Below are 27,976 nucleotides of genomic sequence, written 5' to 3'. Positions count from 1 at the left end.
ACTCTTGTCACAGAAGAGGAGACTAGAAGTCTGCCCCACACCCAGACACACTTTGTCATAAATGGTCATCACTTCCATCTATTCTTCTAAGGGCCCATTTATCTTTCCTAAAAATCGTCTACTGTCCCCTAAGAAGCCTACATCCCACTCCCCCCTTTCCCTATTAAGATGGTATTTAATCCTGAATTCTAGGCCACCTAGGGGGTTTACTCATTTTCTCTGAGTGTCTCACATATATACATGAGGTATACTGTTAAGAAACTTCTTTATTTTTCTTTGCTTGCTTTTCTCTTGTTAGTCTATGTTTTGCTACAAGGGGTCTCAGCCAAGAACTCAGAAGGGTAGAGGGAAATGATTTTTCCTCCCCTACAATACCAACAAGAACAGGATCTTGTCATTGTTTTATCCCAGCATCTAACACGGTGCCTGGGACGTACAATGTGCTCACAAAGGAAATGAATGAATAGAATGGCTACTTCTATGGCCTGAGAGTCATTATGCCCCTTTGCAGAACTGTTTTTGTCATAGCTGAAGTATAATGCAAGAAGCATTCCTTAAAAAACCCACTTCTTTGTTAGAAAATCTCTTGTAATTTATATAATTTGAAGCTATGGGCATTAAACTATGCATTAAGGGGGCTTCACATAACTTTCTTGAGTTGCATCTTCACTGCTTAATATTCAGGATGCATTAACATTCCCTTTGAGTGGGGGGACTTTTCTTCCTTCCTCTGGGCGTGTCCACAGTTCTCCACACAGTGCCATATACGATGACTAAGGTAGACTGGAGAATGTGGGCATGTGTGTACATCTGTGAACCTTATAAATTATAAAGCCCAGAGAAAGTGGCTTAGCCCCTTGAAAAGTAGGAAGAATAAGGCAGGAGCTCATAAATACATTTTGAAAACAAGAATTTGAAGTTCTTAGTGTCCTTTTTAATTTCATGGTAATACAACAGAAGGATAGTTTCCTTTTCACAACCTCAATATCAGACATAATTACCTTAAAGTTTAAAATAAATTTAGTTCAGAAATGAATTAAAAAATTTAAAAAACCTATCTGTTGCTTTACTTTAAAGTAACCTAAAAAGGGACAGATTCTCAATACATGTGCAAGTTAATAAGCAATGAGTTTCTCTTTTTCATGTGTATACTCAAAATCACTGCTATCTCATTTTTTCCCTGTTCTAGATAACCTGCAGTTTCAGGCATTCTATGCATTGAAGCTTTAGAAAAAACACAATGTTGTTTGGTAATCCTAAGAATGTTTCTTTGATTGTTCTTTTCAGGAAGATTCATTTAAAAAGCCTAGACATCACTACATTATAATTTCTACAATCAACAGAGAAAAAGACACCTGAAGAAATGATTACTGTCAAGAAAAAGTTTCCTTCCACATTTCATTAAAATACATCAGGTAGTAAAATAAATGGAACTCCACGTTCTGCCTGTGTGTGTGTGTGTGTGTGCGTGTGTGCTCACTCTCTTCCTCCCACATTTTCTCTCCTGAGTTTTATCTGAGCCATAAAAGATTTCATAAGAAAACCACTACATAAATTGTACAGTAATCTATGATTAAAAATAGAAATGTATATACAAGAAATTTCCTAAGAACTTATATTTTCATAATAATATTTTATATTACTTTACATGTTTCTATTATGAGAAATGTACTGGATGCTTAAGTTAACTTATTTGTTTGACTTTCCCTTATATTGTGAAAAACTGTTTGTTGAGGCTGTGCTCTAAAGTGTATTTTGGTCGTTGAATATATTTTTCTCTGTTATGAGAAGAAATAACATAATTTTTCTCTGTTAGGAGAAGGGAAGTACAGCTAATTAAAAATGAACAATAGTCACTCTAAAGTTCATTTGTATTTAAATTTTGACTATGGTCAGGGATTATTATAGAAACATATTTAATCAGAATCAAAGACACTCAGACACCATAAACTGAAGCACTTATAACCTCACTTTTTGACTTATGGCCTTAACATTATTCTCCTAAATTGAGTTTATTATAATCATTTTAGCATTCATTCTAAATTTCGGTTGAGATACTTATTATAACTTGAGGCTATAGATGATGGGGGAAATGTCTTGAATTAATTTCAAATAATCCTACAAAACTGATAATCTATATCTAATAGTAAATAATTGCAGTGTAATTGAACTAAATCCTCAGAATCTTTGCCAATGACCTAAATTCTAGGTAAGATAGTGAAAGAAACTGACATGACGTTGAATTCTTCTGGTCTTTCAAACTCTATATCTTCCAAACCATATACAGTTTCAGGTTCCGTCAGTCACTCATGGCCCCATTTCTTTCTTAGTCTCTCATTAGTGGGCTCGTGCACACTTGGATGAATAAATGCATTTTGTTTTAGATACTAGTGGAGCTGTCTGATACTATATATGTGTCTCCTTTTCAAAATATAGCTTGATTTTTATATTAGAGTGTACCTGCTATATGTTCCTACTTAGGAAAAAACAGAAATGAGAATTTTTATCCTTCTGTAAGACAATTTGGAGAAATTTTACTATTTCATGGAAGCAAATTTTTATAATTTATCATCATGTTCAGTAGGATTTGAAAATGATAGGCCATTTGTAATATTAATATTTCTATACTTTTCTTTTTAATAATAATTGCACCTTAATTTTTCATGTAAAGAAAGTTTTGGACACAACATTAATACTCCCAATGAGTAATATATTTACCTTTTGAGAAATAGGAAAGGAAATATTGAAGTGGAAGGTAAAAAGAAATTATTAATAGGCCAGTGTTATTTTGGAACATAAAACATGCAAACGACGAAACCCAAAGAAGTTTTATGACAAACAGTTATATCCCAAGTACCATTTTAAAAGGTACATTAAATTTTCTACAGTTCAATATAAATCAAATATCCATGTTTACACCTTTCCTAAAGCTTTCTATTTTATTAGGAGAAAATAAAAGCTATCAACTACCTACAGAAAAAGTTTGGAATTCTTTGTGAGGATGGAAAAATCCAAAAATATTTTTAATCGTATCATATTAACTTGGAATACTGATCTATGCCATCACTTTGCCTATCTGAATCTTTCTGTGCCTTATTTTGTATGTGGTATTAAATGCCAATAGGCATTTCATTATCGTCCTCCAGAATTTTTACCTGCCGGAATTTCAGGAAGATACAAAAGATAATGAAGGGTGGGAATTGTGGTTTTGACCTTAATTCTAAAATGTTCTGTTATTATAAGCCTCTAGGATGTGGACTATGGGCCAATCAGATGCTGCACATGTAACTACAGCCCTGATCAACAACCTTGAGAATTTGGCAAGGCTTGTTCAAGAAGGGGAGTGAGCAAGAGATGATGTATGCTCTAACACATAATTCTCTCTGTTCCTGGAAAATTAACTCAATATGTTTGCTATGCTGACACGCAGTTGTTAGAAAATCTTTGTCAACTAGGACAGCACTATATTTCCCAGCTAGGTTCCATTTTTATTTTAATTCACCGTCAATCAGGAATATTTACTAATAGCACATTTTTCAAGATAAGAAAAGAACTTAGATCAAAGAAAATGGAAAGAAAAATTGATAGTCTTTGATAATGACATTGTAGCCATTAGAGCAGGGATATAATTAGACTTCCTCCTACCTCCTATTTAAAAAAATTTCTCTTTTACTCTAGGAAAAGAAATAGCATCAATATTTCTACAAAATAGAACTCTGTGATTTAGTTTAAAATTTTATATTCTTTGAATTAGGAAAACCCAGACCCATCAGTTTTTAGTGTTAAAGTTTTCTCAACCAGAATGTGGCCAATACAGAGCTTAGATTAATACATGTAATTAATGGATTGATGCATGTAAAGTGATTAGCACAGTGAGTGGCATATATTTAGGACTAAATAAAAATTACCAGTCATTATTATTGTTATCTTTTCATGGTTGTTATAATCATTGTTATTTAGTGCCCATTTTGAATCTATAGAAGAAAGAACCTGTATATTGAAAAGACTGCATTAGAATTTTTCCTCTATGGTTTGTACATTGATTTCTTACGAGGTTGCCTGAGAATAAAAATAAAGCACATTAAGTCCAGATTAAGCCTTGCGTAATACTGTGTGTGACATTTTTACTTTTGAAATTTTTATATCCAGTGCCTCTGGTAAGGAAATCTAACAGATTCATCTACCCAAGGTCAAGGTCTGTGCTTTGGCTCTTTTAGCTCTCCCATTTCTCAGTATCAGTTCCTTACTCTGCTATTTTAGGGTTTCATTCTCTGTTGTACAGGGAGCTTGGGAGATCTCTGAGCAATTTATCAATGTTTAAATATTAGAAACTGATAATAGGTCAAGATAAATACCTTTTGGTGTTGTAACGTGTAGCTCTAACAAAGGAATTAACTTGATCGTACTAAAAAAAAAAATGTTGGATTGTCAATTAGAATCGAAACCCAAGGCTGCTGCTCTATCACCTTGTAGCCCTTGTCAATGCCCCCAACCCTTGTCTTCTAGGGTTCCTCCAAATCTCTGTCTACATCTTTGGTCCCACCCTTTAATACCCTTCTTCAGCCAGCCCCATGTTTTGTAACTAACATAGACCACCTCGGCCCACCTTTTTGGTGAGTGCCACTAATTATAAACTTCCCTTTCTTTCTAGACTTACTGCTCTGTTGTGCCATTCTCACACACATCTCAATGGGAAGAGTCAGATGAACTAATTTGAGGTGTGGTGTTAGGATTCACACCTAACCAGGTGTGGACAGTACCAGGTGTGGTACTCATCCTGTAAAACTGTTTTAATAGCTTTCTTCACATCTTTTGAAACTATGGTAGGAAGAGCAGAGTGGATACTTGGAAAAGGCTGTGTTTCTACAATGCTCAAATCATTAACGTGAAGTTCTACCTCCTTTTCTGTTTGCTTTGTCTTGTCTTGCTTTCCATTCTTTAGAAATACTCGTGAGCTCTTTTTCTGCTCCCCCTCCCCCCACAGAAAGAGGACCATAGCCTACAGAACGAGGATTTTAATGACATGATGGGGAGATTTTAGAAAGTACTTCAAAGAACATCATCTGACGTAAACTCCGCTGAAGAGATATCTTCAGGAGATTAAGTAGAAAAATGACTGTCAATACGACAGAAGGGAGAATACCTGTCGTGTGTGATTCTGAATAGCAAAGTGAAGCAGAGAGTACTTCAAGCTGTTCTCCCCTACATAAGTCCTTGAGGAGGATTTGGTCTGGATTCCTGATTGCTATTTCTCCAGCACCTATCACCATCTCTAGGCCATCCTCTGCACTCAGTAACTAGAGTTATAAATAGAATGAACAGTAGTTACTTAGTGGATTTCCATAGAAAAACCAGAAAGGAAAATGATTAGAGAAAGAGGGAGAATAATCTAGTAAAAGAATGATTAGTGCTTGAAGAGAAAGAAGGGAAAAGATAAGGTGGGCAGTAAAGAACACAGGATTAGAAGGTACAGTATGGATCTAATATTATTTCCTCTAAAAGCTTTTTTGCAATATATATATATATATATATATATATATATATATATATATATATATATTATAATTGCCTTAAGCAAATGTGGTGTTCAAAAGTCACAATTCCTTATAAGTACAAAATCTTACTTTTTGGAGACTGTTTTACCACCCTAAATACAGCCAGCTCAGGTGGATAATTTAAACTCTTATTTTTTCAAAAAATTACAGTCGCCTACATGATTGTGTTGACAGTTCTGATGAAGTTTACACAGTGCCGACCAATAACCATCCTTGTACCTGTGAGTTAATCAAACACTTTAATAACACCCTAGGGAAGAGGAGTTGGCTTTCTTATAAAACTCAGAGGAGTCATCTATCAAGAACCCTTTTTATTCTTTTGAGCAATGTTGCCGGCAGTCATTGATATAACTCCCTGGAGGCTATTTTCAGGTCAACTCTATAACTAAGTTGAAGGAATAGGGAGCTGTGTTGAACCTTTTTAATGCAAGATTGGCATCTCAATAAATCAAGGACTGTAAAGGAAAATAATTAATAAGAAAAAAATGGAGACTATCCACTCAAGAGACTCACTAGTTATCACTAGTTAAAAGCATTCTCTGTACTAACTAAATGACTTACTCTTTCTCCTTCTTCTAATGATCTCTTAACATTTTCTTGCTTTTGGTCCTGTTGAAGAGAAACCATCGGTATGTGTATATTTAAAAAAAAAGAATAAAAAATCTGTGTGTATGTGTATAAATATAAATAAATAAATACACACACACACACACACACACACAGCTAGACAAATAAATCGCCTGTTTCCGTAGATAGAAAAGAGTCTTTGACTAAGAATCTAATTGGGTTCTGACCAAAGTTATTACCCCAGAGCTTCTCTTGGCTTAACGCAAGCAGTGGTGATCAAGAAGTGTGTAAGTTTCAGGTATCAGCCTTACTTCTCTCTGGTCCACACTGTGCAAGAGGCAAGCGGCATTTAGGGTACAGGCTAATAACTGTGGGTCACACACTGAAGAAAGCATTCTATTGAAAATATCGTATATAAAAAACAACTGATTTTAACCCGACTATCTTTTTTTAATAACCAGTAAAACCTTGCAATACACTTATATTATCATAGTTAGTAGCTATGGAGGTGTAGTTGCCAAGATATTTCCAAAAATGACTATTTAAAGCAGCGGCACTCTTTTATCTTTAAATGATATTAACTTCTCTGTTGAAGTCTCTGCCTAAATTCCCATTGTTGGCAGAAAATTATTATCTCCACCATTTAGAGTAGATTTGTGTCACACACGATCGATGGGTTCTTTGAGTTTGTCCATGTTACAGGCTTCTCCAAAATATGTATGAAGAGTGTAGTACACCCTAGATTTTGGAAAGGAAGGAAGTCTACAAGAAAAAGGGCAACAGTCAACCATGTTGTCCTGTTCAAGCATGCACATGTTTTATTTAAGTATTTTCCAAAGGTCTGTTTTTTCCAGCATAATGCAGATATTATGCTATCCTTTGAAATAAGAGATACGAATTTCAAACAAAATTGTCAAAAACAATGACCTTGGTTACTCCATATGGCACACAGAAATAATTACATTTCACTTACAGTACAGATGCACTTAACACAGTCATCAATAGTCGTTCACCACCAACACAGTATAGTTTTAAATCACCTAAAACACCAAAAATTTTTTTTCTTTTCCAGAAGTCTAAAGAAATTAATAGTTTTAGATAAATGATAAGTTGAAAAGGAGGCAGAATTGTCAACAGAAATAATCTAACTGCATTTTTAAAATGTAATATTAAGAACATGAAAATAGAACTTTTCATTGGGAATCAAAAGACCTAAGTATTCCTGATTGAGTTTTCTTTAGCCTACTTTTCAAAAAGTTTTTCAACAAATGCCATCAAAGAAGTTTCACTATATATTTGCTCTAGAAGCATAAAGTGACATGAGGCAGGTGTTAATATAATTATTAATATTCACGCTTCAGGAAGATTAGTAACTTTTAAAAAGACATACTAGGAATAAAGCCAGTTCTTCCCGTGAGATAGTAAGAGTTTATCTGACTTTCACTCAGCAAGTGTTTATAAATCTACTGTGGGCACAGCATTGTTCTGGAAGCTAGTCTAGAAATGGGAAGCAAGAATTTCTGGCTTTACTTGAAAATGGTTGGATTAGTTCCTTTTTATGATAAATTATGATAAGCATTTAAAAATCTCTACAGCAGAGGGATAATTATTAACTCTTTCCATGTATTGAAGCTAAACTTTATTCCTTACAGTGGTGGTTTGGAATGAACAAAACTTTTCACTGGACATAAAACTTTTTTACACTGTCACGTGCAGACATGTCTGCTGATATATTTTAAAGGTGAAAAGATATCAAGACTTTTCAGTTAAATGTACATAGAGCTCAATTTTGCATCATCAAACTCCTGTCCTCCTGATTTAGAGGAGAAAATTGCTCCTTGCAATATACAGGAACCTTTCTGAGACAAATCTGTGCTGCCTTCCCCAGTGGCATAGAAAGCATGCTTTCAACAAATATTGCTGCATAAAGCACTCCAGTTTATCTCTGCATTTCAATTCACGCTAGTTATTCTCAAAATGTATTCGAGATCTAAAGCAAAATAAATAATACATCAAGTGAGATTCTGGGATCACTGATCCTGTGATACTAATCCCAGCCAATTCTTTTCATGAAACATACAATGATATATCCAGTATCTGGGCTTTTCCATAACAGCAAAAAAGTTAGAGATAATTCATAGATGTCAACTCCTTTTTTTCCTGATTTTTGACAAGGGGATTGATGATGATGATAATCTACTTATAAGATAACTTGTTGAAGAATACAAAAGTAGGAAAGTCCTTTGAACTACAAAACATTAGTCCAGCTGATGATGATAAATCCAATAGAAGGGTGCTATAGAAATACAGGAACAAATAATGCACTGTCACAGGAATACAGCGGACCGAAGAATATTACAGAAAAACATTTATGGCACAGGGTTTTGGATTAAAAAGTTATCTAAAACCTGGCGACACCAGAAGTTTTTCTATGGAATGTGGCTCTTACTGTATCTAAGAAGATCTGGAAATACAACAACAAAAAATCCTGATTCCTGATACAACAGGTGTACAATGAATTATTGCAGTTGTAACAGTATCTAGGTGCAAGGTAAAACAATAATTAATACTGAACTATCTGAACACTTTAGATTTACTAGTGAGCATCCCCATGAGAAATACTGCAGTTCTAAAAGGAGTTTATTTGCACAGCCCACCATGGAACATGAACAATCAGCTTGTTGTAAGCACACAGAAATTCCCTCTTTCTACAATTATAGTTTATCATGCCGATTCTGAAGACAACGTAAGGAAACTGAGATCACGGCTCCAAAGAATTCTAGCATGCATTATGATGGTTTCCTTCAGTCAATACAAACGTGTTGTATGAGGTTTTTTTTTTTTAATGTGTAATCATCTTCACCATCGCCAATGTTCATGGTTTTAACAGGAAAAATTTTTATCAAAATGTTTTCCGTATTTTTTTGTTTTGCATTCAACTGGAACTTTATGTTCAAAGATTTATTTTATTTATTTTATTAAAAAAGAGTTCTGGTCATAAGAAGCATCAATAGGCGGCATTTCATTGTGCTCATTCACAAAGTCAAAGGGCCACAGACTATTTCTCAGTATGACAGGTTAGACTCCATCAGAAATGCCATTTGGTGGTTTTATTTCCATCTTCAAGTTTGGAAACTCTGTCTTTGTTTCACTACCAACCTCCTCGCTTTGTCGTTTTCATCTGCAAAACGTTTATTGTGTCTTCTTTCTTCCACATTGGGATTCTTTCCACAGCCAGGGCTCAAATTCTCTTGGACCTGATTCCGATTGTCTTACAGAGCAGACACTCTGACAATGTTGCCTCCTGAGTACTCAGGAGACTCTGGCCTGTCATCTCCTTCGGGGGTGGTTACTGGAGGTGTTGGGATGCTTATTATTGCTGTAGTCACATAAGGTTGTTCACAGTTTAGTTTAACACACTCTTCCATTTTGGCATTTAAACTGGATCGGCTGATGAGGAAAAGATAGATTTAAGAAAGTGAGTTGTTTACTTAAAATTTTTTTTCCAGTAACGGAGGGATACATGTTTTCATGTTTATAAGTAACATTTTAAATGGCTAAGAACAATCACCAAGATTTAAAAAAATGAAACACCAAACCTTAAGATAAATTAAGGTGAACATTAGGGCATTAACATCGAGTAAGTGTCTAAAAGCCAGCTGAATTTGGTTCAATGTGTTTCTCAAAGTGTTTTCTACAAAAATGCAAAAAAGAGGAGCAGGTGAGTTTGGGAAAGCCTAGGTTGAGCAAAGTAAAATAGTTTTCTCTAAGACAGGACCTCTGAGAGGTTTGAGATATCATCATGAAAGGGGCATACCCTGTGGATAAACCTCAATTCTTTTGACCACAGAATCTCTTTACTACCTTGTCTCTTTGGGATATATGAGGCCCTTAAGGCTCTCAACTTAGTGACAGCCAAATGTTAAGAACTCAAGTTAGTCATTACTAATACTTAAACATTTTCCCAAGTGGCATTCTTGCATGAGTTATATACTCTGTGTAGGGAGGGGGAAAGAGGGTAGGAGTAAGGAGGGTAGACATAGGAACTTTATAAACTACTTTTTTTCCATAGAAAACTTAATTAAAATGTTTGTCCTAAGATTTTCTTTCTAAACACTTCTTCATTTTCTACTTTGTTTTGGAATAAATGTAAAACAACATACAGGTAGAATATCTTAGAGGCAGAAATCTTTCATTGCTCCAACATTTAATATTCTAATCCCAGAGACATCTGATTTACGCAAGTCAGAGCCCAAATTCAGAATCTCATCCAGGTTTTCCACAAAGATTGTTGGATGCCAACAGAGAAGTAGCACTGAATTAACAGACTGTTAATCTGAAAAGATAGGCTTTTTAGTTTGAAGAACAAAGGAAAATTCTTTGGGCAGAAATTGATCTTTTTAATGATTTATCTAGTTGAAATGTACTATTGATACTTATTATTACACATGTATGATTTTGGTCAAAACAAGTAGCACGTAAACAGAAGCAAAGGGAAAATATCAATAGAAAAATTTCACTTAAATTGTCCATAAACTCACCAGAGGTAAACAATTTCAGCATTTTGCTTATCTTTTTTTGATATTGGATTGATTTTTGTGTTTGTTGAGGCCCCAGATACCTTTATGATCAAAATTGTATACTGATTCAAAAGATTCCTTTGGGCATAGTTTTAGTTTTCACTGTGACATTGACTATGTTGAATATTTTTGGGTGCTGTTGAATACCTTTCAATCCTATCAATGTCAATTTAATTTGTCTCTTTTGCTTGTGTTGACTATCATTTCAGGCCATGTGTGTTGATTTAGGGGACTCCTGAGTGTAGAGGTATCTGCTCAAGAAAAAGTTGTGAGGTTGAAGAGGTAAGAATACATTTGTGTGTGCCTGAACTTCTTATCTTCTTTCTATTCTTTTAGTACTGATTCATCTACTACCTTTGACTCTTAATGAATATTACAGTAGATTAATTTTCCGACTTGTTTCAGACCAGTTTTGTCTCATTCTAGACCCGAGGAACAAGGATTTAATTGCCACAGAGGTGGCAACATGACAGCAGGTGGAGATGTGCTCTGAGAAGCAGCACAGGCGTGTGAACGCACACAGATTAATCTCAGGTACCTGTTAGATAGCGGGGTTCTCTCCACACATCTAATCTGAATCGTGCTGAGTTCTTGCACACTGCCTCGGTGGCTTCCTGATATGTTGGCGTTTGGAATGCGGAAAGTTTTTTTGTGTCGCCTTGAACAGCAAGTGCTGGTGACGCCTTGTTGTGAAGAGACAGAGGGACTGCGACTTGAAGGACGATTAACTGTTGCAACTTCCATGCAGCTTTCTTCGAAGACTTGTTCATCCACAAACTCGTGATTCTGTTCCATAGCGGTAAGAAATGTGAAAAGAGCACAGAAACACATTGTAACTTAAAAAAATGTATTTATTGCTTTTCCTGAAGTGTGGTTGACTTACAGTATTATCACATTTTACCTCTGAAAAAAAGATTTGAATAGTTTTCTTTTTAGAAGTGAAATATGCCCACGTACATTTACACTATCTTATGGGTAAAAAAAATATCATTTTCATAATAATTAGAATACCAAAGCTTCTTGTTGGCCTTTGTGTGAAAATAATCTCTCTCTAGTTAGACCCTGAGATTGATATACACAGACTGATTTAGTATCTGTTTATAGACTAACTTTACCTTGAAATATCATTTATTAAGTTAAATATAAAATCTGGAAGTTATAAACCAAATATTAGAAACCCTCAAAAATGAATATAGATAATACCCATGGGGAATGTGTAAATTCACATGTACTTTATTTTTAAACAAACTGACAGACTGAAGTTATGAGAAAGAGACTATTTTAATAGAATGTTCCAAGTTAGATTGTCTGTTATATATTAGCAAATATTTTCACATGGGATTGAGAATATTTTTTAATTAGAAAATGAGATAACTAAGACAATTCCCATTCCTTTATATGCTCCTCTAAAATTCCCAGTGTATAGAAAAATATGACTTATTAAATAAGTAAAATAAGACTTATTCAATAAGTAAAATAAATTTATCAGAACGTATCACTTTATATCTGACCCAGAAGGGGTTAGCACTGAACTTTTGAGGTCTCCACTCTTATCTTTGTGATACATCACTGGCTGGACCCATGATCTCTGTCTATGTTCCTCTAACCCAGAAGCCAACAGTGATGGACATCATTTCATATACCACATCTTAGTGAAACAGTGTAAAATGTGCTTTTAAAATATTTGATAAAGAATTGCTTCCTAAATTGCCTATGCCAGACTTTTACCTCAGAAGCACAAGGGAAAACATTTTTGGTCTGAACTACTAAGAATATCTTCAATTACTATTTTTTTTCTTTGTGTGGGTGGGAATAGTCTTATAATGGAAGGCTTTGTCCATGCCAAATTTCACTTAACCATCTCTCATCGTAAAATATTAGTAAAACAACTGAAGGAATTTACTGGCTAATAGGAAAAATATTGTTTTAGTTACTCATTTTGCCATTTCTTTGCTGAGACAAGCATTTTGAAGTAAATGAAATTTAACATTCTGTTTAGAGTCCAGAGGATAATATGATCAGCTAAGACAGAATTTCATGTTAAATATTAAATTTTATAGAAAAAAATATAGCTCACAAAGGAGTCACAATCTGTTTTCTTCTTTTACAGTGCACATTTCACATACATAATACAAGTCATAAGGCGTGACATTCTAATTTATCTCATCAGTGATTGAAAGGGAAGAAGTCATTCTGTGGCAGGTTAACATATATTTTTGTAGGTAGTGCAATTTAAACTATATTAATTAGTATTAAATAATTTTTGATTAAAAAAGCCCTAAAAGGTAACATAGTCAAAAAATGAAAATAGAAAGAAAAAGATAGGGATAAATACATTTGATTATTGTTATCATTTAACTTTCAAAGAGTTATCCTAATAAAGTATACATCTTTATTTAAGATACTAATATAATCTGTTTAAAGCCTTCAAATAATTTTCCATTTATTACGAGATAAAGATCAAAATTCTCTACGTGCCTCCAAAACACAAGGTTATCTGGCCACTGCCTTCCTCTGCTCCTCTACTTGTGCCATGGTACCCTCTTTCCTCTGACCACCCTCAAGTTCTTTTACTTCCTCTTAGGCCAAGTTCCAGTCTTCTTCAGGTGCTTACATCAACTTTTAGCCCCTTCATTTCTTTGCCTAACTAACTCATAATCGTCCTGTGGGTCTTAACTCAAGTTCCACCAGGAAGCCCTGCCTGATCTGGTACCCTCTGGCTCCGCCCTCTTTGCCCCCAGTCTACTGGGGCCCCATTTTTGCTTCCCCTGATAGTTGTCCTTCTCCAGTAACATCCATGTTTTGTCCCAAACCTGCAGGCTCAAGGGGGGCAGAGGCCATACTTGACTTCACGGTGTATCTTGGGTCTGGCTCACTGTCTGGCACATAATAGGCAAGTAATACATGTTGGTTGAAAGACTATATAAGTATATGAGTAAGTGGATGGACAGTATGTCAGAATTGAGAATACAAATATGTGTCTCTGGTGAGTGAACAAGCAGACTTGATTCAAATACAGTGAAAGTTTTATTCTGCTCTGTGGTCACAGACTGTGATCCCTTTTGACAAGCTAGCTAGGAAACAGATGCTTTTGTTAAAGAGACGGTCCAACTGGGAGCTTACAAGTGGAGAAATGCAGACTGGATCCTCAGCCCCAAGGGGTATGCCAGTAATTAAATGCGTCATTTTTCTTATGAGAACAGATAGTTTTTATTATCAATCTCTGTTTATTATACCTGTGAATGAAAGAAATGCTTATATTCAGTTATTCTCTATTTTGTTATTGCTATTGCTATTCCCTTTATCCAGATGTCAGGAACACTTAAACTTCATTATTTTTATTTCTGTTTAATCAGCATTTTAAGAATCAGGAGAAGAAGATATTTTATAGGACTTGCAGTCAGCTACTGGAAGACAATTTTCCATCTGCATTAAACTGATATTTTAGCCTATGGTTAAGATTACCACTAAGGATAAAAACATTTTAATAAGTCTCTAAAATACTTTCTAAGTTGAAACGTCACTACAGTCTTTCAAAGTAATTTCAATTATTGTGGATTTGTTTGGTTTTTAGTATATTTTGCAGTAATGCAGATGGTGAAATCGTGCTTGGATGCATTAAATATTCACAAAAACCAATGGGATTGCTGTCTGAGTTGCAGGGGCAGGCAGTCCTGCCTTTTCCTTACCGTGGTTTTTTCCAGGCAGTGAAGCAGGTGGTGGTGCTGGGTTTCAAAGCTGGAGCCGGATTTGCCAACAAAGGCTTGCTCATCCTCGGAGGACTGTTAACAGGGAGAAGACAGAAGGGCCTTCTATTTTATTTGCAAACAATGAGAACCTCGGCCACATATTTCCACAGAGAGATCTGGCCTGTTTCCTGAGATTAAATGGCAGCATTTTATTTTTTTTTTAACTAAAATGGATCAAATGTAGAGTTGCTTTTGAGTTTGATAATCAGCATTTACATTTTCGTCAGATTAGCGGTCTGGCCTTTTAGACTTGCCTCCATGAATTGAAAATTTGATTTTCTTTTACTCATTCATCTCCCAACTACCTTTGAAAGCCTGGGATAATAATATTTAAGCTAGTACTTAGATAATCCTGAAACCACCATCATGCTTACCTACACAAAAGCTATTATGTAAGTAAAGATGATGGGAATCCTAGACATTAAAAGAGAGTTTTGAGGTAAAAGTAAAGTTTTCTCATTATATTTCATACCATGTGAACTTTATAACACAGAGTGGTGTTCCCTCTTCAGTAAGAAGTAAAACAAGACACCACGTCAACCCTCCCGCCGCCGCATCTCCACTCAAATGAACTTTAAGGAGCATACATAATTTTTTTTTAAATTTATTTATTTCTTTTTTTATTTTTGGCTGTGTTGGGTCTTCGTTTCTGTGCGAGGGCTTTCTCTAGTTGCGACAAGCGGGGGCCACTCTTCATCGCGGTGCGCGGGCCTCTCACTATCGCGGCCTCTCTTGTTGCGGAGCACAGGCTCCAGACGCGCAGGCTCAGTAGTTGTGGCTCACGGGCCTAGTTGCTCCGCGGCATGTGGGATCCTCCCGGACCAGGGCTCGAACCCGTGTCCCCTGCATTGGCAGGCAGACTCTCAACCACTGCGCCACCAGGGAAGCCCGCATACATAATTTTGAAATTAAAAAGAAAAAAACAAAACCTAGGTATTTGAGTCGTTGAGAATTTTTGACTTTTCCCAAGTTTATGTGAGATAGTGCAGAAATATTGCCCAACCATGAATGGGAATCATGATTCACTGGCAATATTTCATAGCCCAGCTTCTAGCCTCCAGCCAGTAAGATGGTACAGGGCGACAGGCATGGAATTGGCTATTTTTCCAAGGAGTCCTGGTTTGTTTTTGTGGAAATATGGTATTATAAACCATAATATGTATACTAAACATACAGAGTCATTGTATTCCACCTGGGATGCCATTGTTAGAAAACAATTTTCGTGGATAGTTCTAGTAAAGACACATTTTTTTCCTCTTAAAAAAAAAGAGAAAAGATGGTACAGGGCGAGGTTATTAAAAGATGACACTTTTGTTGTTTCATAGCCATTTTCGTAATTACCCACAATAAAATTACATGGTTAAGTAGAACTAAATCAATATTGCACCAATAACTTGAACATTAAAGGAAACGAAATGCTTGACTGTACCTGCAGTTGGTTACTGAGTAAGCCATTCCGTTTGCTCTGCATGTAAGCGTTTGCACTTCCGCTTTTGGCTGCCCGGATCCTGGCCAGTCTGGCTTTCTGTAAGAGAAAAAAAAGCAATGTCCTATAAGGATCTATGACTGGATTTCTTAAAACACTGAGTGCATTCTTATATAATCCTACTGTCAGCGTACATATTTTTAAAAGCATGCCAGCTTCTCACATGTAACTACTGAAAAGTAAACTTTCACCATTTAAGTGCTTTACTTTAGTTAATGTTTATCAGTGAGATTGATGAACTACTTTGGAGTTGGGTTATACATTTAAGAATTGTAATTAAGTCTTTACAGTAAGATCACGTTATTTCAGTGTTGTTTCTGTCAATTGTATCAAGAGAAAAATAGCAGTACGGCTTGTATTTTCACTTATCCCAACCTGAGTGACTTAATGAAATGAAGACCCAGCAAACCAACAGCCAACTTCTTTTCATTTAAACTAATGTTCTTTTTAAATTTAGTAATTACGTTCCAGGAACCTACTGCCTTTCTTTTTTTTCTTTCCTCCTCTCTTCCCCACCCCTCCCCTCCCCTCTCCTCTCTATTTCTTACTTGCTTCCCTCCCGCTCTCCTTCCTTCCTTCCTTCCTCTCTCCCTTCCTTCAGTCCTTCCTTAAAAAAAAACTATTCAGTTGTATCTGCATCCTCAAATATCAAATTCTGTTTTTGCAATTCTTTTGTTAAATTGGCCAGTGTAGACGCTGTATTGAACAACATGGGCTCTCTAAAAAAAAAAAAAAAAAAATCCCTAAATTTATCCACTTTGTCTACTGGTTGGACTTCTGATATTCTGTTCTACTTTAAAACTGCTGTTGTATATCTGCCCCAGACTGTCATGGTATGAGTCTGGTTTTCATTTCCTGGGAAGCACTATCTTGGTGACCATTCTGTTCGTGTGACGCATATAACAAGTGTATGTAAGGAAGAAACTGGAGTGGCTTGGGTAAGAACTTACTTGTAATGACTCCATTTGTTCCCTTTCTAAACAACCCAGAGGAAGACTATCTCAGTCTCTAGCCCTGGAATCTTCTTTTTAATAAAACAATTTTAATTATCTAGATTTTTTAAATGGAAAATGAATATATACATACGACAAAAATTTTGAGACTACAATAGTACATGAAAAACAAGTAAGTCTCTCTGGACTTACCTACTCCTGTTCTTCAGAGTCAACCACTGGCAATATTTCTAGAGAATCTTACCAGAAATATTCTAGATATATAAACGCAAATATATATTCCTATGTATATATGCATACATTTTTACTCGGGAGAATATGTTGCACACTCTTCTGCACTCAGCTGTTTTCATTTAGTACAAGTGGGACTCCTCCCATATCTACATAAAGCCACCTCATCTATTTAGGGTTGTGTAATATACCACTGTAGGAATGAGAAGCATCATTTAGCTAGCAGGCCAACCACAATTAATTTTTAAGGCATTTTTTGCTACTACAAGCAATGTTGCCTGCTTGGAACTGATCTGCAAGACAAATTTCTAGAAGCAGCATTATTCCTGGATCAAAGGGTGTGTGTGTTTGTTTTGTTTGATAGGTTTTGCCAAACTTCCCTCCACAGTTGTACCAAGGCGCCCTTTTACCCACACCCACAGCATTTGACAGTAGCACTGAGACGTTGGAAGCTCTCAGAATAGCATTAAGATATCATCTGGCTTCAACCCCATCCCTTCTCTCTTCCTCTGTGAATTTCTTCTTCCTGTGTGCTGATTCCAGGTTAAAATAAAACTCTGTACAAAGATCATATTTATAAGGGATGGGAAAAATAGACAAATTTCACTTTTGGTTGGCACGATAGTGTTTAGATGACTCAAAACACTGAGACAGTACTAGAGAATGAAGTTGGAAGGTAGAAAATGCTTAACTTCAAGCTGTGTGGTGCAGCCAGGATTTCAGAACAGACTCAATAAAACAACGGGAAGTGACAAGCACATTTGGAAATGACTTAGAATTGGCGTAATAATTCAGAAATAAGTAATATAAATATACATTTGGTTTCCAGAAAGGGGTATTGTTGAAACTTCAGTCCTAAAGTCTCACTGGGCTTCTGGAACATTCAATGCCTTTTCTGGTTCCCTTCCTCCCTCAACCTTCCCCTCCTCCCCCACTCCCCTCCTCTTTCTTTCTTTCTTTCTTTTTTTCTTTTTTTTTGCAGCCACTGCATGTAATTATATTGCCTATATCATAGTTACTAGTCTCACCTATGTCATTCTCCAAGCATTTAGCCTCAGTATTAGGAAATATTACTTTCTTTCATAAATGAGACATGTGCATTACCTAAAAATACTGTCCAACAAAGGAAAATGACATATTTTCCATAATGGAAAACCTACATATTATGGCAACCACTACCACAGAAGTAGTTCTAAGTTTAAGGAAAAAGAAACAGTTGTTTTAGAGACAGAATAGCCATTTTGCTAAGTCATGTACTGTGTTAGAAAAAGAACCTCCCATCTCAGTTTCATTCACGACTTCTCTTTCATTTTGCTACAATACTACATGAGTTAATTGGTTTACTTGGTCTTGTGGCGCACCATGCCAAATGTCTGCTGAATGCTGGCCTTCAACCAGAATACCAGAAATAGTAGATTAAAAAATGGAAATAAGTATAAGGCATTAAAATGCAAGACATGGTAATGCTCTCAAGATATATTAAGCTTTGGCTAAGAAGATAATATTCATAAAAAGATAAAAGTAAAAATAAAGTCAAACAGAATTGCCAAATAGAGAATAGAGATAGCAAGTGACGTAAGATTTGGGAGGAAGAGAGAAATGACTATGAGTTGGTCTGTCAAGGGAAAGTTACATTGAGGATGCAGGACTTGGGACATAAGATTCAGAAATCTGAAGAGAGTAAGAAAAGAGACTAAATGTCTCCATATTCTGCCATTATATTCTGGTGTGTGTGTGTGTGTGTGTGTGTGTGTGTGTGTGTGTGTAGAAGAGGATTTTTCTTCAGATACTGAATACTTGTTATTTTAATTGAAAAGAGCAAGTGCAGATATGCAAGACTGTCTTATTTTAATTGTGTATAAGGTTTTGCTTGAGCTTGGTGCTGTCAATGGGACTAAACATAAAAAATTCTGGTCTAAAAAAGCATTTTGTAATATTTATTATTCAGCTTGACTGACACTTTTACTGAATGGACATCTTGCTTGGCTGAATTAGCTGGTTATTTTTGCATAACTCTGATATTTGTCAAATCACCCAGTTCCAGATAAACTATCTTAGCCTAACGAATGTTTATTGTTTTTTAAAAAATTTCTTGGGAAGGAAAATAGAAAATATCCTTTGGTAAGTAACTTATTTATTTCCATATCCACCTTTCTTTCTTAGATGACTTTGTTCAGTTTTTGGTCACAGACTATTTACTGGACATGTCACATTAGGTTATTATATTTGGCTTCCTATATACTAGTAGTCACAATATTAAAATTCATTGCATTATGGCAGAAACTTAGAATACAGGAGATACTTTAAAGATAAAAAATTCATAAAACATGCTTTTCAATTTAGTGTACTTTTTAAATATCATATTTATTTATTTTTGCATTCTAAATTTATTTAGACAAAAAAGCTTCTAAAACATTCTAAGATTTTCTATATTGATTTGCTTGTTGCAGATGACAAAATTTAAAAAAATAACAGATATTTTGAAGACTGGTTTATTTGAAAATCAGATTTGTACCTCGAACAGTTTTCATGCAGGTAGCTCTTTTTTTTTTGGCATTGAGAAAATGAATGATAGGTGGCTCATATTAAAGAAGAAGTTTCTAGACTGGAGATGGATGGATGCTGGAGAGCTATGCTTTTTGTAGGATTTCTGTTATTTTTAAACAATGCACTTGTGTGTACCCAGTAGAGAGACTGTAATGTGTGGGCAGAGCCACAGCTGTGGTACATGACAAGCCCTGATGGAGGCCAACTGTGGCCAAAATTCCTCCATCTCTGCTTGTGAAAGTGTGCCCTGCCTGAGACTACAACTGCCCAGAGGGTACCTTGTTTATTGGATTATCAGTTTTATTTATTACTCTTCTCTACAATAATTGGTTAAAGGCTTGATACTTGTCCAAAAATGGGGGATTCCATAAAGCAAGAAACTACAAGGCTAAAAGAGTGATTCTTTGCTAAAGGAAGCAGACCTCTGACAATGGATGTCAACAAATTCTCTGGACAACATGCTGTGTGACCATGTTGATTAACCCGAACTTTCCAAAGAGTTACTTTATGAGGTTTTATATTTTATCCTGTATGAAGTATAAAGTATACTTTTTGCTTTACTAAAGAGATCAACATTGTTCGAAAGCATGTTTAAAATCCTGTTCTAGAGCTACGTACAAAGCCAGTTATGAACTGCACCAAAATCTCTCATGATATTTCATAGTTATACCCATATTGTACATCCACTTTAGTCATGGTTATGAATTTTTTTTGATATTAAAAAAATAAATCTATTCTTAAAGGACATGATACAGTATCCATGAAGAATCCTGGAAATCTAGCACCATAGCCTTAAGGAAACTGTAAAAGAGATTTCCGTAATTATTTTTAAGTAACAAGGGCCCTGACTCTCAAGGTGATTATTTTGACAAAGAATGGGGAGGGGAAGTGTGCTAACATTTAGTCAGTTTTTCTTTTTTTTAACATCTTTATTGGAGTATAATTGCTTTACAATGGTGTGTTAGTTTCTGCTGTATAACAAAGTGAATCAGCTGTACGTATACATATGTTCCCATATCCCCTCCCTCTTATAGTTAGTTTTTCTGAGAGGCATCTATCTTAGTGTTCAAGTGTGTGAACCTGGAAGCCAGATCCCTTGGATTGAGTGAGAGTTCTCCAATTTTTTAGGTATGCAACCTTAGAATTTCTCAAATCCTGGGTAGTTTAGAATTCTCATCTACGAAATAGGAATAATAATGGTAACTAAACTTCTAGACTTGTTGAGAAGACTATATGAATTATTTTTTTTTAAAAAAAACATCAAACCAATACCTGGCACATAGGAAGCCACCAGTAAATGTTAAATCTTGTTAATATTATGATACGCTTATATATATTTATATACATTTACATATAATCTTAATCTTACTGTGATGTAGGTATTGTTTTCCTGCCTTCACAAATGAGTATGCAACCTGTTTACTCTGAGATTAGTTCACTGATGTGAAGTTCAGAGAAACAGTAAACTGCTGGGCCAAAAATAAAACTCAGCTACTAATGATCAAATTTCTCCTACTTCCTGTGTCAACTACGTTGGCTATCTGAGACATATTTTGGTGCCCTTTAATAGGCCCTGTCTACTGGAACCAGCTTGATCCCTGATGGACAGAGACTAAATGAATCAGATCAAGAAATCTGATTCTAATAAAATTTGCCAAGAATCTATCTTTGATTTTACTACTGTCATTACTGCTGTTCACCAAATATTTCTTTCCTTTTGTCTCTGGTTGCACAGGAGGATTGTCTTTCTCTGCCTGTTTTGAAGTTACACACGGCTATGTGACTTACTTTGGTTAAGGCAGTAGAGATGGAAGTGATGTGGCCCACTTCCAGGAGGAAGTTTTAGGAGTCAGTGTGTGAATCATCATGTCCTTTTACCCCTGCTTGAATGATTGCAGATGCACATTGCCAAGATGGAGTTTCTATCACCAGACCAATCTGTAGCATGATTAACTCCTTGTTGCTTTAAGCCACTAAGATATTAAGGTTCTTTTTTACTATAGTATAATTTAGCTTGTGCTGACTGATGCAACTATCGACCAAATCCAGAACACTGAATAGCCAGTAGGGGATTTTAAAGCTTACTATACAAAATGGGAGACACTAAATCGTGGTTGCACAGAACTGAATACACACCTTTTGTGCTCTCCGTTTGTCTGCTCGTTGATTTTGGTGGTAGATTCGACTGAAGTTGGATACAATCACTGGGACAGGCAGAGCAATGACCAAGACCCCGCTCAGCGAACAGATGGATCCGAAAATCTTCCCTGCTATGGTTTTTGGTACCATGTCACCATACCTTGGGTTAGAGAAAAAAATATATTAAGTCATAGAAAGTTATTTCTATCTGCTACAAATAGTTTTCAGCTTTAACTCAAATGATTTTTTGGACCAATGTATCTCTACTTCATGGCTAAAATATACATGGCTTAAGACTTCAATAAACTAGACATTATGAATATCTGAGTATAAAAATTACCTTTCCACTTTGCAGAAATTGACTCTAACATTTACAAATTGCTTTGATTGGAAAATATTTTAAGCCAGATGATGTAATGAGAGCTGTTTAATTTGTCCTTTATATCACATGGCATTGTTCTTTACATTTACTTATAGTCAACATTTCCATGCTGAATTTTATAGTCTAGATAACACTCTTTTCCACTTAATTTTTTTCAACATTGGACTGGTTATGAAATTTAAATAGAAAAAGTGGTACATCACATTCCTGTCATCAGATATACTATCTTAAAAAAATGAACTTTCCAAGGTCCCATTAACCTTCACTTGTGAAATCCAGTGGCCATTTCTCCATGATGACCTTACTCAATCTCTTATTTGTACTTGATTCGTTTTCTCTCTCCTTAAAATACTTTCTGTTGGCTTCAATGTTAGCAAATTTCCTTAGTGGCCTTCTACCTCATTGGTTGCTTCTTCTCCATCTTCTTTTCTGGCTCCTTTCCCTTATCTGATTTCTAAATTTCGGAGTAATTTAGGTCTCAGCCTCTTATCTTCTCCGTATAAACCCTCTTCCTATGTGATTTTATCCAGTCCCATAGCTTAGAACTATCTACATGCTGCCAATACACTAATTTACACTGACACCCCTGATGTCTATCTTGAAAATCAGACAGTGGGTTCTGCTCTGATTATTCCTACCGCTAGATGTTTAAGAACCAATTAAGACTTAAATTAGCCAAAAAGGAACTCTTATTTCCCTAGCTTCCTCCAGCCCCCTCAAATCTGTTCCTCTCATGGTCTACCACCTCTAATTAAATGGAACCACAAACCACCCAGTTGCTCATATCAACACAGAAAGAGCCACCCCATCTTTAGTCCCTGCATCTCATTTCTCAGCTAGTCTTGCTGCCTCTGACCAAACTAAATTATATTCCATCCGGGTCTCTTTCCTCAACCTCCATTTTACAATAATCTAAGCCATCATCATCGCTTCCCAGAGCCATGGATATCACTCCTTACTTGAACTTCCTTTTCTACATTTACCTCGTTAGAATTCATACCAATATAACAGCCAGAGTTATAGTTTTTAAAATGGAGATTGGGCTCTTGCTACTTTGCTTAAACCTTCTAATAAACCTGAAACTAAAATAAATCCAAACTCCTCACTTTTGTCTCCAACGGCTTACATCCTTTAGTTTCTGGCTATATTTCACACCATCTCCCACCAGGCTCCCCATCCTCTGGCCACACTGGCCATCTGAATTTCTATCACATGTGCAGCCCCTAGATCATCATTATTCAGGTTGAGACTTAATTGTCTCCATTCCAGAAGTTATTTTCTGGCCATCTTCCCCTTAGTGGTGTTATTCTTTTCCCCCAGTCTTTCTCTATAACACCTTCCCATTTGATTATCCTCACAGTACTTATTAACACACGAAACTTTCTAATTTGTAAATGTGTTTATTCTTTGGCTCCCCACATGCCCTGCTGACATGAGACTATAACCCTGATAAAGCTGGAGCTGTTCTATTTTGTATCTCACTAGCACAAAGCAAGTTCTTAATAAATATTAGTTAAATGAATATATTTTCTCTACCTTATTGATATAGAGTTCTTCTAAGAGTTCATTCCTGGAGAGGGGGGCAAGGAGGAGGTCTTTTTTTATTGAAATATAAGTGACATATAACATTATATTAGTTTCAGGTGGACAACATATCGATTTGATATATGCATTTTTAATTGAGATATAAGTGACATATAACATTCTATTAGTTTCAAGAAGGAGATCTTCTGATCATAGTATTGCAGAAGTTGCCCAGCTGCACCTCTGGAGCTCCAGCTACTCCCTGCTCGCTTCAGGGCTCCAGGGTGCTCAGCGCACTGAGAGTTTAGTCCTTAGAAACAGGGCACAGATATTGGAATCCAGACTTAGGGAGTTTGATAGTACTTGGGGATACACTGTATCTTGAAGGGTGATCTAGGAAACGATCATTCTAATTAACATTGTTTTTTGTGGGAACACATTTATATGTCAACATGGAGATGGAAGTTGCAGAAGAATTGGCCCAGGAAAGGCTGCTGAGAGTGACAGCAGGTTGTACTGAGTAGCACTTCATTCTGTGACCCCGTTCCAGGCTCTAGTCCTCTGCTTTGAAGGCTCAGTGACTCATTCTTGTCAGTGTTTGATCAGCAGTTGAGCTAATTCACTGTAACTAAAATTCCCACACGGTTCTGGCATCAGAACGACAGTATTAATTTACAGTAAAAAAAAAAAAAAAACCAACCCAAGAACTGGAATGCTGCATCCATATGAAACAGGGTCTCTTTCCATAGTCCATCGGGGAAGCTAAATCATAATCTGAAGATTATGTTAGTGAGGAAACAGTCAAAACGAAAGGAATTTACAAGGTGAGCGTAAAAGGCTTGAGGTCCTTCTTACCATAAGGATAGGCCAGTGGAAGATCAACTTTTTATACAACGCTGCGCACATGAGCCAATTACCATGTTCACCACAGTTCATGAGTGCCCGGCGATAATTTATAAATATCTTCTTTCCTTTTGCACTGACTATGCATGAGCTCTGAAGAAATCTATAACACACATACTCCCCATATGTACATGCATACTTAAAAACAGCTTTTCAGAAAAGAGATTTGATTTTAATGTTTAACAGTTAGGATCTAGAAAGTGTCTCTCAAAAAGGAAAGTAAATAAAACTCAACTATTTGTTATAGCCAGAGAAGATAAGCATTAAGTCCATGTATCGATAATTAAAGTAAACCTTTTAAAATAAATTAAAATAGCTAAATGAATCCATCATATAGTTTTTCCTGCCTCTTTCTAAGAGATTTTTAAAAATTACTATTTATTAACTACTTTTTGTATTTTAGGCTCACTATGTCATCCAGTGGGCAAGGTCAGCATACTTGTGATTTTTAGAAAAAATTAACGGCTAAACCGAACCCAAAGTTCAGTAAGACTTTAAGAAGAGAGATTGGTAAACTCAGATGGCAGGTGGTGGTGGTGATAGGGAGGGGGGTAATCACGCCCTTAGAAAGGCCACACCTAAAAGAAGAAGGGAGAAAATAGATTCTGAGGGATTCAGTCAAAGGGATTCTGGGCCAATTGATAAAGCAAGTTTCCCTGAGAAAGCAATTTTTGATGAGGGCCTGGGATTCAACTAGAAAAATAATCACTGTAAATCCTTTTTGAATATAAACAGAGATTATAATTTGAATAAATAAAGCAGAAACTGAACTCATTACTCAGAGGGGGGAAAAAATGGGTAAAATGAAATACCTTGTTCATGTTGTAACGAAAGGGGAGAAAGTAAGGATATAAACCAGCTTGCTGAAAGGCAGCAAATTCCCATCTAGAAGGATCCATAAGGGGAAAGAGATAACAGATACAAAAGGGGTGGTTTAATGTCATATAGCCATGCTAATCTGCATCAAATACAGTTATGTCTGTTATTTACCTTTGTCATGTTTGTTCTGTAATCCAAATTTCCTTCACAATCAAGAAAGTACAAGTGAGCATTTGAGATGACTGACCAGTACCGCAATGATTACGGTGGGAAGAGGCAGTGAGAATACGGTGCTCGTTGGTGGGAATATCTCTCATCTTTCTACTCTTGGGTGGAAAGACAGATCTTTCACACATTACAGGAAATTAGGATGGTAGCCAAAGCCGAGGAAGATGGTGAAAGTACAAGGGAGCAGAACAGGCAGGATACTAAGGTAGCCCAGGCTGCCCGGTGATTCCTCATGCAAGGACAGCCCAAGGCTTGGCTGATCCCAAAGGAGCTCCTGCTGCCCCCTTCCGTACACCCCTTGGTACTGAATCTACTACCCTGTCTGCTCTTCTCCTTGGCCCCCTGTCCTTATTAAGATTAAACTGCTGTTGATATTTGTAATATTTGAAGCACATTTCATTCATTTGACTCTGTTGGAGAATCATGGAAAATGCACAGTGTGATTTGTATCTGTTCTTACACTGTCCATTTGGTCTCACTTCTCACTTGGGAATGACCTTGAGAATCGAAATGGGTAATTTTTACCTGCAAACTTGTAACTGAGCACAGAATCTGCTAGGGATGGGAAACAGCTCTCTGGCAAACCAGGTGCTTTCCTTTGTTCAACAAAGGATCTTTTAACTAGTATTCAAACTCCAACTCGTAGTCAGAAGCAAAACAGCCTTACAGACCTCAGGAATCATATCTCTGAAATTCAGTGGAGGAAAGGCGTAGCATAGAAAACTTCATAATGCGAAGTGACACTTATCGTGGCCAAACGATCATTTTAAAGTTTACGTGTTGCCCACAGTACTGCCATCTTTTAATGATTATTCTTCTCCTAGGCAACTCGTTTACCGGTTGGTGTTTTATTTTTTATTTATCACATAAAAACACACCTCACTTTTCCCAACTCCTTATTCTTAAATTTATGCTAAGCTCAGCAGTATTATATATTCTATTCTTTCTTGTTTTCTTCAGAATTTAATATTATGCCTCAAGTCTTCAAAAATCCATTTTCCAAAAAGAGTTACACTAGAACATTACATAGATGTGGTTTTGTTTCCACAGAGATATTTTTTTCTATATTTAAATAAAATTGATTTACAGAGTATAAGGGGCCTCTAAAGTCAAATAAGATAAATCTTGAATTATTAAAATTTAGAAGAAAACAGTAGAGAGGACAGCATAATATAAAAGAAATACTACCAATTAGTTTTACATAATGAAAAATGAGTAGGCTTGAACTTTGTTAATGGAAGGGAAGCTTTCCCCATACTTCTACTTTCCTCTGCGTCTTCTAACTTTTCCTTCTTTCTCCTACATTCACCATATAGAGTCACTCCAGTTTCTTTCTGCTCCTTTTTCACCCTGAACATCTGCCAAACTTTATGTTTATTGCTCCCTTTCCTCCTTACGTTAGTTAAAGGGTACAATATGGAGGTATCATTCACATAAAAATGTTCATTCTAAATGTGCACTTACTGCCCCAAAATACTTGGTTAAAATTACATATTTTGCCATATGTTAAAGATCATATTGAGTAGAGGACCAATTTCTCAAGAAGACTTTCAATTGTTGATTCTTGAAGATTTTAATCTCTAATATTATCCAAAAGTTTCATGCTAAGTACTTGAATTCTGGCATGCATTCAATGCCAAAAAGTGGTAAATCTGGTTAATTCAGACAATCAGATAGAATGAATATATCATCTATCAATCTAACTATCCATCTTCCCAATTTATCAAGTAATACTGAAATAGGTTAGAAAGTCTAAATAATTTTTAAGCATAATACGGTGTAAACCAAATTTTACTAATATCTATTCAAATTTTCCATTTTTGGCATGTCTCCAGAAATCATATGGCTAAAAACATTTAGATCTAAAATGGAGAACAATGTCCTTGAATTTTTTAACACAGTGTGAACACAATACTGCTAGCTTCCTAGTCCTATTCATACAGTTCTATTTTTTTCTTCTCTTTTTATTTGAAGAGTATAAACGTAGGCTCATTGGATAAAGGAGAAATGTTATATAAGGCAAATCTCCCCAGCCAAGGCATGACTTTCCATCTGTGAAACTATTTCCCATGGATACCAAGAAAAAAAACAAAACCCAGGAATTCTATGAATAATTATAAAGGTAGAAAAGATCTTCGTATAACAGGAAGGAAATGCTGATTTGAAAGTAAACCTTGATGCTTACTGTAATTCAATCTCTTGCTCTCCCTTTTTCTTTTTTACAATGAAAAAGTCTTAAATTGCTAGGTATAAGGGACAGAGTGAATGGATTCTGTGCAGTTGCACTGAAGTCCAGGACATCCTGTACGTTGT

General features: G+C 35.9%; 1 protein-coding gene across 1 annotated transcript in view; it reads right to left on the bottom strand.

Annotated features, from left to right (window-relative positions):
* Positions 1–9,224: 9,224 nt before the first annotated feature.
* KCND2 (potassium voltage-gated channel subfamily D member 2) overlaps positions 9,225–27,976 on the bottom strand; it is a 476,550-nt gene continuing 457,798 nt past the window's right edge. Inside the window, exons 2-6 of the mRNA XM_068550069.1 lie at positions 21,805–21,967; positions 15,881–15,976; positions 14,392–14,484; positions 11,241–11,488; positions 9,225–9,572 (exon numbers count right to left, since the gene is read on the bottom strand). Coding sequence (XP_068406170.1) covers positions 9,395–9,572; positions 11,241–11,488; positions 14,392–14,484; positions 15,881–15,976; positions 21,805–21,967 — 778 coding nt within the window. The 3' untranslated portion in view covers positions 9,225–9,394. The remainder of the gene's footprint in view (positions 9,573–11,240; positions 11,489–14,391; positions 14,485–15,880; positions 15,977–21,804; positions 21,968–27,976) is intronic.

The sequence above is a fragment of the Eschrichtius robustus genome, chromosome 8, assembly GCF_028021215.1.
Source record: "Eschrichtius robustus isolate mEscRob2 chromosome 8, mEscRob2.pri, whole genome shotgun sequence".
Classification (NCBI taxonomy): domain Eukaryota; kingdom Metazoa; phylum Chordata; class Mammalia; order Artiodactyla; family Eschrichtiidae; genus Eschrichtius; species Eschrichtius robustus.
Note: the sequence above shows the minus strand (reverse complement) of the source record. Positions and strands in the feature narration are given on the sequence as shown.